The sequence below is a fragment of the Culex pipiens genome, chromosome 2 (genome assembly GCF_016801865.2).
Source record: "Culex pipiens pallens isolate TS chromosome 2, TS_CPP_V2, whole genome shotgun sequence".
Taxonomy (NCBI): Eukaryota; Metazoa; Arthropoda; class Insecta; order Diptera; family Culicidae; genus Culex; species Culex pipiens.
The window spans coordinates 1,930,721-1,942,805 of NC_068938.1; the positions used below are offsets into that span (position 1 = coordinate 1,930,721).

The 12,085-nt window shown below is 39.8% G+C and overlaps 1 protein-coding gene across 1 annotated transcript in view; it reads left to right on the forward strand.

Moving 5' to 3' along the window:
- Positions 1–12,085, forward strand: part of LOC120417285 (cadherin-related tumor suppressor) — a 167,624-nt gene that overhangs the window by 133,465 nt on the left and 22,074 nt on the right. The window contains exons 6-8 of the mRNA XM_039579236.2: positions 1,011–1,198; positions 1,271–1,687; positions 2,486–3,002. Of these exons, the coding sequence (XP_039435170.1) occupies positions 1,011–1,198; positions 1,271–1,687; positions 2,486–3,002 (1,122 nt within the window). The remainder of the gene's footprint in view (positions 1–1,010; positions 1,199–1,270; positions 1,688–2,485; positions 3,003–12,085) is intronic.

A 12,085-nucleotide genomic window follows, 5' to 3' on the forward strand; every position in this document is an offset into this window, starting at 1 on the left:
ACCCGACTCCGCAGCCCTGGAATTAACTAAAAATCAATTCTGTCGATTGGAACAAGTTCAGAGAGCCCAAATCTACCATACCTTGACAAAACTGATGCGTTTACTGACACCAACTTCTAAAATGTCGAGTTGTGTTATTTACGTAAACCTGCAGATTTTCATAAATTTCAGTTGAGTGTAAGATAGAAAATGATCACAAAAGCCATTTTTCGAAAAAGCTTGCAGCTAACCCCGCAGGAGCAGGTGTACGGAACGCAGTTTCAAACCTGAACCAATTTCTGGCTCCATCTTTGCCTCCACACTCGGCTGAGTGTGGACTCTTTTTGAATATTAATTAAGTTGTGCCGATGACAGGATTGTGACGGTGGTATTCTGCGATTCGATCAGCGCAGAACAAACAAATGAAGAAAAAAAAACGAGCGAGATCAAGAAGCAACAGATCCAGACTCTTAGGGGGCAATAAAATGGTTTTAATTTATATTTCACATTCAATTTCTGAGCGTTCCGAGGTGTAATATTCTGTATAATACCGTCGGCTACTCGAATTATTGTTTGTGTATACAACAAGTTTTCGCACCGCGCGCCGAGTGGACTGAACTCGTCCGGAGAACCGGTAGAAAAGACACTCTGGACGCGACGCGGACGCGGTGGACACGGAGAAACACATATCAACGAGAATCGTTTTGTCGTAGCCAGTTAAGAGACATGTTCATTGACTGTTCCGTCATGTTTCACTTCAGATCTTACTTCTGTGCGCGCTTTCTGGCGTTTTTTCCCCTTCCCCTCCCCTCCTCTGTGCTTCTTTTAAGCGATCCCAGTGGACAACTTCAACTCACTGAATATGAGCTCTCTCAGCTGTCATCTTGCGTCCCTCGGGGACCGAGCGCGCCACAAGAGATTTAAATACAATAAGTGACGAACCCTGTATTTATCGCCTTGATAAAACTCTCTACATTTGTGCGCGGAATAATTTGTAACGATTGGCGTCGTCTTCCTCTTCTTCTTTACAGGAATTAATGGACGCATCGAGTACAGCATTACGTCCGGCGATGACAACGAGGATTTTCAAATCCTGAGCAACGGAACGATCCGCACGCGGCGAGCGCTGGACCGGGAGTCCAAATCGAGCTACAGCCTGATCGTGTCCGCCAGGGACTGCGCCAAGGAGCCCGAAAAGCAACTGTCATCGACGGTTCAGGTGAGTGTGTGTGGGATGATCGCCTTGAGGTGGAATAAAATTAATTTCGAATTCTTTTGATCCTCGTCGCAGGTAACGATCGTGCTGAAGGACGTCAACGATCTTGCGCCGGAATTTGTGACGCCGAACGAGACTAGCGTCGCGGAGAACATCCCGATCAACACGGTCATAATGGCGATCAAGGCCGTCGATCGCGACGAAGGTCGCAACGGGTACGTCGAGTACCAGCTGGATCCGGCCGTCCAGACTCCGTTTACAGTCGGATCGGCCGACGGGTTGCTGCGGGTGTCCGGACGGCTCGATCGTGAGACCAAGTCCAGCTACGAGCTCACCGTGACCGCGAAAGACCGTGGCGAACCGCCAAAGTCCAGCCAGTCCAAGATTCGCATCCACGTGCTCGACGAAAACGACAACAGTCCGATATTCGACCCGAAACAGTACAGCGCGGCGATCGCCGAGAATGCCAGCATCGGTGCTAGCGTGCTGCAGGTAAGTCCCCCCGGCCAGGTCGGCTTATCTTGAGACGCACTTCGAAAGACCATTTAAAATTTTTTGATCCGAAAACGATTTTTTATTTATTCCAACGTTCAATCGACTCTTCGGACGCTGCGAGATGGGCAGCAGCGAAAGGGGGGCTCCTTAAAACGTTTTTGCTGTTTATTTTAAAGCGTCACGAAATGCCTTTATTCAAAACATCATTTTTCTTTCGCGCGCAGAGTATGCGCGCATATGTGGTGTGGACGGAACCCCAAAGGGGTTCGTAGGTCGGTCGACCCTTCAACAGGGCACTCACACACAATCTCTTTTGACTGCGAAAAGATATATTTTACACCCACTGCTGCATCGCTGTCTCGGAAGCTGGTGCAATACTGGAACCCAGCGCTAGTCCAAACATAAGTGCCGTCACCCTATTGCGCTTAAGTGTCTTTAACGGCGAGCAATTATCTACCTTCTCCCCTCTCTCCGCTCAATCCGTCCGTCGTCCATCCGACAATTGAGCCGCTGCTGCGTGCGAACCGACCAACCCCGCAGAGTTCATTTTTCATTTGAAAACGTTTATCTATAACTAATAAATTATTCATGAATCAAAACTGAAATTGAGACTCGTTCTCACATTTGCTTACGCTAAAACGTTGATTAAGCGGCCGCCGATCGGCAGCGGCGTTTAGTCGGCTTACCGCTGATTGCCACCGGAGCGAGAGATGGTCTTCTCGAAGTGTAGTGGTCATCTACTCAAAAAGAAAACACACAATTTGCTAAAACCAAAAAAAAAACGCTTTCCCGCAGGTCTCCGCCACCGACATCGACGAGGGCGCCAACGGCCGGGTGCGGTTCTCGATCGCGGCCGGCGACGACAACCGGGACTTTACCATCAGCGAGGACAGCGGCGTCGTCCGCGTGGCCAAGAACCTGAACTACGAGCGCAAGTCGCACTACACGGTGACGGTCCGCGCCGAGGACTCCGCCAGCGACACCGAAAACGGTTCCGAGGTGCGCTTCGACACGGCCCGCCTCTCCATCACCATCACCGACATCAACGACAACCCGCCGACGTTTCTCGACTCGCCCTACCTGGCGTACGTGATGGAGAACGTCATCCCACCGAACGGCGGATACGTCATTACGGTGCGGGCCTACGACGCCGATACGCCACCGTTCAACTCGCAGGTCCGGTACTTCCTGAAGGAGGGCGACACGGACTTTTTCAAAATCAACGCATCGACCGGTGAAATCTCGCTGCTGCGGGCGCTCGACCGGGAGATGCAAGCCGAGTACATCCTGACATTAGTGGCCATGGACACCGGTGAGTAATTGCAGTGCCCCTCAGTTTTTTTTCTTGCTTTCTTATTTCTTCGGTGTCTCCCATCCTTTTTTTCCCCCTGCGTGGCTCTGGAAGACATGCACACACACACTTTGGGGTCTCCGAGCGCGTAGAGCGGTTGGGACAAAATTTTTGCATGCCGCCGCCGAAAAGTACATCGATGACAGGGACTTAGTAGAGGGGGTATAATTAGCATTCATTTATTTTCTTTGGTGACAAAATTCCAGATCACAAATTTATTATGTGTGATAAATCAACAAAAAAAACTTTTGACAGTTAAAAAATCCAAAAATACGTTCAAGAAAAATAATTATTAATTATCGTAAATATTTTAGGGGCAGGGTGGCTATCAAATCCAATTTCAAAATTCCCGACTTTTTCCGAATGTTGCAGAGCTTAAAAAAAGAATTTCCTTCCCTAAGGACGATGAAAATCGTCCATTTTACACAACAAAAAATATTTACAACTTAACATTTTTGGAAAAAAAAATCCAACAAACAATTATTTAAAAAAAAACATACAGTCCAGACTCGATTATCCGAAGTCTCGATTATTCGAAAGTTTGTCATGAATCATGACCAAAAAAATCGTATTTATTTTGTTTTACTTTTAACATGAAATTCGGGTTCTGCGACCCCATTATAGTCAAATTTCAAAATTTCTAGAGTTATTTTTTGAATAGGTCCATATAATATATGAAATACTATAGTTTTAGGACCTTCTCAAAAAAATTGATTTGATTGTCTTTGAAATCAAAAAATGCATTATTATTTTTCATTATTTAAGCATCGACATTTTGGCCGCCATCTTGGATTTAGAAATTCTAAATCATTTTAGAGTAGTTTACTGCCCCTGATCGCATAAATGTCCCATATGCATTTTCATCGATTTCGAGTAATTGATGCATGCAAAATTGTGTGCTCTTTCGAAAAAGCCTATATCATCCAATACTTTGTTCTCGAAATCAGGAGGAAATCCAGTTTTTTCATGAAAACTTAACACTTTTAACAAACTTCAAATGCGTTTTTCTCAGCTTGCTGATTTTGCATATGGGACATTTATGCGAACATGGGCAGTTTAAACGTTTAAAATTGTTTCTTTGAAATAGATTTTTTAAACAATTTTTGAATTTGCCTTAAATCAAAAATACTTTTAAAAAATCTTTGCACGGAGATTATCGGAAAATCAAGTCTTTACTGTATTGAGAACATAGCATAAAAATAAAATGAGTGCAGTTTAATTTTACCATTCACGATCCTGTAAAAAAGTGTTGTTTTGAATTCAAAAATCAAAAATTGGACAACGAAAAACATATTTGTTCGTAATTCGGTTATCCGAAGATTTAATTATCCGAAGTGAAATTTTTCCGAAGCCTTCGGAGAGTCGAGTCTAGACTGTACTTCAAAAATTATAATCCACATAATATTGATTCAGAGAAAAATCTTAACAATCAGCCTCCAAAAATAACGAAATCTTCACGAAATATTTCAAGGATTTCAAGGGGGACATTAAATATTTATTTCTGTTTTTAATGAACCTTTTCATTTTCCATTTGTTTAAAATATTGAAAGGAACATAAAATTTTAAGATCAGCGCTCAGATTTGAATATAATTTTAGAAAATTTTACATTTTAGCCCATTTTTTTCTAATAACAGTAAAAATACCTATGTTCTTATAACGAATAAAACAATCAAAATATAAAAAATACTCAAAATGACAAATTACGAATTTACAACATCTTTCAACAATCTATTCATTTTTTTAAATTTTGTTCATGCCTAAAAGGACTAATCCTCAAGGGTACACCCCTGCCAGGAATGCGCCGTCCCAAAAAGTTGGCGGAAGAGAGCCAAAGTACACTGCATGAGCGAAACGTCGTTAATGAACGTAAACACATTTGGCCTTCAGTTACACTTAAATGGGGAGGGGGCTACCCGAACCAAGACCTCTCCTATCCCCGACCTGTCATCTGCTGCCGGTCCTTTACAAACACGCACAACCCGGCAGCATCAGCAACAACAGTCAGGCCAGATCTGTGGCTTAAGACACTTCTCCAAAACCGACGAGGTTGACCACGCAACATGTGTATAAGCGCTTTCCGATAATTCGCCTCTGCGCCTGTTTTCACTCGCCCTGGTCCTGGGCTGGAGATCGAACTTTTGCGCTACAACACCAGGCAACACACAATCAAAATTGAACGGAAATGCCCCAAGTGACTTGAGCTGCACGTTTTGTTGTTATTAAGGCTGAGCTGCGCTGCGCGGATTGGATTGAAGCCTACGCCCGGACTCTCTGCAAGTGGTCGTCGTCATTAAGTGAAACTTGCATGCAAACATTTACTCCGCCGGGGTTGAATGGTGTAAAATTTGTCACACCAAGGCAGTGTGGTCAAGCCCCGCAAGAATTGATCGAAACAACTGTCTACAGCGAATATGAAATCAATTTGTACCAACGGCACACTCCATCTCTAACAGTACCCATCAGCCGGTATCACATTACAATTGTAATCAGCTCATAGATCAAGCCGGACCCCTCGGACCATCGCAGCATCCTCGTCGAGTCCGAGACGACTTGGTAGACAAGTATCGTATCAGAAGCAGGAAAACGGAGGAAATTGGATACGATGACAACGCCATTGTATGTAATTTGGATGTCGAACCTGTCAAAGACTGCCCCTGACGAATGTACGCGCGCGAATGAACAACCCAGAACTCGACTTGGGCCACAACCTGAACCTCGGACTTGGACTTGCGGGAGCGTAGAGGTGGTGTAGTTCGGTATAGAAAAGAGCGCAAAGAGGCCCCGTCGTAAATGAGTTGTGAAGATGACGAAGAAGGTGCGCGCGCGCAACGAAAAACAGGAACAGGTTAAGTCTCGTGACCATGACGACAAATCGACATACCAGCGACAGAGAGACACAGAGAAGGTGGTTGCTTGGGTTGAGTCGATGCGCCTCTCCCAAAGTGGAAATCGTCGGAGGCAGATGCCGGAAGAGCGGAGCAGATCTGAGCCAAATGGGGTTTAATTAATAAACGGTTAATAGTAATGACTTTTCACTTTAAGTTTTGCTCTGCGTCATCAACACGTGCTTTAGGGCTCGGGCCGGGATCGTCCTGCGTTGAGCGGAACTAACTCGTTGGGAGCACAAGGATCCTTTTTACAGGTGTCTAGAAATGGTTCTTCTTCTTCTGTTGGTCTATTTTAAAACCTAAAGTCATTATCGGCTGCTTGTTTTGAAGGTTTTGAAATTTGTTCAGTTACTTTTTTTAATTTGATATGTTTTTCACAATTTATCTATAAATCATATGTATAGCCTACAATTCGCAACTATTTGTGTTAAAAACATTATCTGAGACGGGGCACAAAAAACATTTAAAAAAAATCATTTAAACTAAACTTCAAAAATATAAAACATTGGAAAAGTAACCTAAAATAAGTCAAATCACCAATTCAATAAACTTCAAAAGTTTTTTTTCAAATGCTTTTTGAAAATCACTGGAATTGGTTACTTAATTGTAAAAATACCATAAACCTATGTCTTTCAGGCCAATATTTTTTACCATTCGTCACACATCCAATTTATTGAAAAATTATGTTCGGGGATTCAAAGTGGCCACCACATTTCAGTTTTCTGATTCCCTATTTTTCCGGTTTTTAAAGTAATTATGTGAATTATTACTGAAATGCAAGAAATTGAATTTCAAAAGCATGCAATTATTACATGATTAAACTTCAAAATTTAAAACTTTTGCAAAGAAGAAAAAACAAATAGTTTTCAATTCACATAGTTTTTCAGGTCACATAATCTGAACCAACTTCTTTAAAAGAAAAATGCTCATTATTATCCATTTCATTGATTTTGTTTTATATTGTCATAATTTCCGAGAGCATTTTCTTTATGATGATACAGTTATTTTTATAAACGATATTTGAAAAAAAATCTGATCGATTTTGTATCTTCGGTTATATAATATATTGATGGAAGAATTCTAAACTCTAAAATAATACATAGGTTTTATTGATTTTTAATATGTAACCGGAATTGCGCATAATTATACATTTTGTGTTAAAGAAAAAAAAAAAAGAGGCTAGTGACATTTCAAAGTATAAAAAATAATCACAACAGATTTTTTTTTTTCTGAAAAATTGCCAGCATTGTTTTTCACCAACGATAAATTGATGATTTTTATAAAATATATAAGCTACAATTTAATCTTAAATAATTTTCCAGAAATGTTTTTTTTCTAAAATTCAAAATTTAATCATTCAACGATTAATACTTATTTGTAATAAAAAAATAATTTTCAGTTTAAATGTCACACCTTTTTCAAAGTTGTTGTCAACCCCCCTTCAAAACCGGCTCGAAAAATCGAGGGACAGATTTTTTTCAAAAAGCTTCAAAAGTTTAATGGCAATCAGCTGAAATCAATTCAAAATGCACTCCCCTGCGAATTGAATCATTTTTAGCATGTTCGGGTTTTTCTAAAAAATCATTTGAATTTTTCGAATTTTCGATGTAGAATGCAGTAAATAGAAATGTTTTTTTTTTTTGCAAGATCTAAATTTTTTTTATTTTAAATTTTCGATGGGAAAACTGGCATTTTACTAGCATTTATTTTTTAATATTTAAAACAAGTACACTACAGATAAGAATATTATGGTACTACAAACAGAAAAAAAAACGAGTTCAAGTTGAGTCTATGTTATGTAATGTAATGTAATGTACACAATATAAAAATATGTTTTCCCAAATTATTCATTAAGAATAATTTAAATAATGTTCTTGAAGAGAAAAAAAATATTACAGTAATTTGAGATAAGTTTGCCGAATTTTCACTAGAATTATAACATTTTCAAGGTTTACTAGTTCGGATATAGAATTTTTTACACTCGGTTTTATCCTGTTTGAATTAAATTCCCGTTTTTTTTCCCGGTTTTCCCGATGAGTCCACTGAGCAGTTCTCTACAAGTTCTCTGTAATCTCACAAAAAAGCCTGATTATATTTTTTTTTGTATTTTTGATTTGTATGAACTTTGTCCATCATTATGTTCATAAAGGCCAATTTGCATCATTAGTTTCTTCATACAAGTCACCACACAATTTGTGGGGTTGTCCATAGAAAAGTACTATGAAAACATTCTAAAATCTGTATCTCGAGAAGGGATTTTCTGATCGATTTGGATTCTATTCAGAATAAAATAGTTACACTTAAAAAACTTTTTATTACAAAAACTCGATTATGTCAACCTTCATCCCCTTCTATTTATTATTATTTTTAATAGACAAAAGTGTCATAGTGTATGACAGAAGTTTTGTATTTGATCAAGTTATGATTTTTGAAAAAAATAATGTTTTCTGTAAGGTTTAAAAATGCACACAAAAAATTTAATCATTATTTTTAGATGTTGAAGTTACTAGGGTGATCAAATCCTGGATCACTAGGTCTTATTAGAAAGCTTTTCAGAGGTATCCAAATTTAGGATTAAATCTTCAAATTATTCATAAATTATATTCATAAAATTTTGTTCAATTATGCTTCAACACCGTTGCCCTAGACCCTAGAAAGATTCATTACGCAGGACTTGAGCACCGCTTGAGAAGCTGCTCCCCGCGTTATTCACCATATTTGATATCTCTAATGGAACGCAACATTGCGGAACGATATACATTGTAGTGCCTCTAACTACCTCCAACGGCGTCGTCGCCGGTGACCCGACTTGGCAAAATTTTCTAAAAAAAAAAAGCTTCACCCGGATCCCAGTTCCTAGTCCCGGCGACCAACCTGATTTTGAAAAACAAAGGCTTTGCGATAATCGTTTCTCGCTGCTGCTGCTGCGTCGCTGGCTGTTATTGTGCTTAGTCGTGGTAATTGAGGAATTTTGCGCTATCCCCAACTGCGCGCGCTCGAACTCGGCTTCTTCTATCTCCACCGGTCGTCCAGGTCCGGACGGCGGCCAAAGGTGACCTCAATTTCGCGCTGTTTTTCTGCCTGATTTAATCGTTAGGCAGCTGCTGCTGCTGCTGCCTTTTTTGCTGGCTGCCACTTTTGCGGGCCTGAACCCGTTGCGTGTGCAGCAGCAGCAGCTTTTATTACTGCGAGGAGTTTCTTCCCTCCGCGGCAGAGATATCTTCGCCGTGGACTCTCTAGGATTAAGGGCCCAGGGATGGTGGTGCGCGCAGGAGAAATGCGTTTCGTTAAAAATGGTATTCCGCCACATTGACGATTTGAATCTAGGAAGCAACAACGTCGCTGGAAAACGCTTCCAGGTTAGGCAGGTTGGAATGTAATAAAGCATTCCCACCAAGCCGATTATGCCTTCTCGAGCTTAAGCCAGACTCAAAATGTTCATCCACCCTGTAGATTGGCTTAATTTATTTCGGGGAATTGTAATTTCAAATTAATTTTGACGTTTTCAAGTATGAAAGCATATATTTACATTACACACACACAATCGTTGTTTGTCTTCTGACAAAACAGAAGAAAAATAACAATGCACTCCTCAGGGTGGATGAGCTACTCTCTTCAAGAACTTTTCTCCTTGTTGACCGGTGGGCAACGTAAACCTTTCTTGTTTATATTTTTTCTGTGTATTTTTTATACTTTTTATTTTCCGAAAAGCCAAAAGCCTTTTAATCCCATGAGTGATGAAACGAATGAATCAAGTCGCAAAGGGAGAGAGCAAAGAGAAGGAAAAAAAAGAGCCCAGATAAAAACATTGCCCAACCCGCGCGAGTCAGCTTAATCTGCTCGTTTATTTTCCATTTTACGTGTACATCCGCGTGAGTGAGAGCAGCAGCAGCCGGCAAAAGGTGATGCCGGCGCGGCTCTTCACTCAAGGAGAGAAGCCCCAACAAACGAAAAACGGGGAAATATAAAATGAATTTTGTTTTGTATCTGAGCAACATTTAATCAAATGTCATTCCATCAAATTGATAATTATAATTATTATTTTCCTATACGTCTACCATTCCGGGAGGGAAGGGAAGTGAAGTGACGAGGGAGAGGTGAGTGAGAAAGAACCGAGGACTGACCATCATTTACACACACACACTCACTCGCGGCTCACTCACATTCGGATGTGGTGTAAGAGCTTTCTTTGACCCGTTGGTTGCCGAGAGGCGTCTCACTTACGGACTTAATGTCAGTACGTGATTAAGATGAGAAATTACCTCTCGTCACGTAACTGTTACTTTGTAATAACTTATGCAAGGGTTAATCTCTAAACTTTTTGTGAATTGAAAATCTTTATGCTTTATTCAATTATTCTTTATTCGCTTCGTATACTAACAACCCGGGCCGGGAACCGTGGTGTAGGGGTAAGCGTGATTGCCTCTCACCCAGTCGGCCTGGGTTCGATCCCAGACGGTCCCGGTGGCATTTTTCGAGACGAGATTTGTCTGATCACGCCTTCCGTCGGACGGGAAGTAAATGTTGGCCCCGGACTAACCTAAAAAAAAAGGTTAGGTCGTTAGCTCAGTCCAGGTGGTAGGAGTCGTCTCCCTGTGTCCTGTCCGGTGGAGTCGCTGGTAGGCAGTTGGACTAACAATCCAAAGTTCGAATCCCGGGGTGGATTGCCTTAACAATCAAGCCTTCGAACACCTAGTTTCGAGTAGGAATCTCACAATCGAGAACGCCAAGGCAATGCTGTAGAGCGAATAATTTGATTTGATTTTTTGATACTAACAACTGGTAATTCAAGCGAATCGGCATTATCTTTAAAGTAAGGACCTGTTCACTTGTAATAAAACAAAAATTTCCAAATCCTATCAATCTGGGATATTGTCTAAACATTGATTTGAAATTGAAATGCATATGCTTCAAATTTAAATTTTATTTTATTACATTTAGTATTTGATTTTAAACTATTCTACAGTGTAGAAGCAATCGTTGATCAGTTTTTCGTAATAGGAGTTACTAATAAAAAAATGATTTTAGATTTATCCAAAGTTTCTGTCCCTTCATTCAAAACAGAGCAAAAGGAAGGAGAACAAGAATAAATAATATATTATTATATCAATCAATTTAGCCAAAAGCCAAAAACCAACTCGAAAAACAAATCAGGTCTTCTAAAATTATTTATATTTTTTAAGAAGAATCGCAATAAATCCAATAATCGGCTTGAACAATAAAAAAAAAACTTTGTTTTTCAGTCTAGTAAAAAAATAATGAATCGGCTGCTGAATTTTCATATTTGTGAACTCTTTTTTCATAGCTGACTGATCTTAGCGACGCCACACCAAAATTGCATTGTTCCAATAATTGCAATATGATTTAAATGCGTTGTTTGTCCCGTCAAGTAAGATTTTCAAATGCTGGGCTGAATTTTAAAATTACGTAATAAATTTCATTGAAAAGAGCAGAAAATTTCACAATTATTTTTTTTAACATTGAAAATCGGACCATTAGTTCCCGAGATATCGATTATCAAAAAAAAAACGAGGGCAACACTGAAACAAATTCATTTTTAGCGTTTATCTTTGCATGACCTTATCTCAGAGGTTGCCATATCAACAAAGATTAAATCAGCGAAATGTAATGAATTTTCTAAGCTTTTCGAAAATATTTATTTTCAAAAATGAGGAAACATGAGCACACATTTTAAAGATAAAAAACTAACTTATTCCACCTTCCTCACTATTTACCAACTATTGGTGATTCGATTGGTTTGGACACAAATTTCATCTAGTTTTCTTAAAATCCACAAAAAAAATACACAAATATCACTTAAGTGGTCATCACTCGACACAGGATTGCCAGATCTTCAATGTTTTGGACTCGTTGGAAAGGTCTTGCGATTACCTAACCATCGATGTATAACATGACGATATTTGAATCGATTTCCGATCATATCCAACATCCGGATAAATACAAAAACACATTTTTATGCATAACTTTTGAACTACATATTGAAACTTTATAAAAATCAATAGGTACGTATTGGACCAAATCGAATGCAACTGGTCCAAACTGGGACCAAAATCGGTTCAGCCATTGCTGAGAAAACTCAGTGAAAATTTTGGTCACATACACACACACACAGACATTTGTTCAGTTTTCGATTC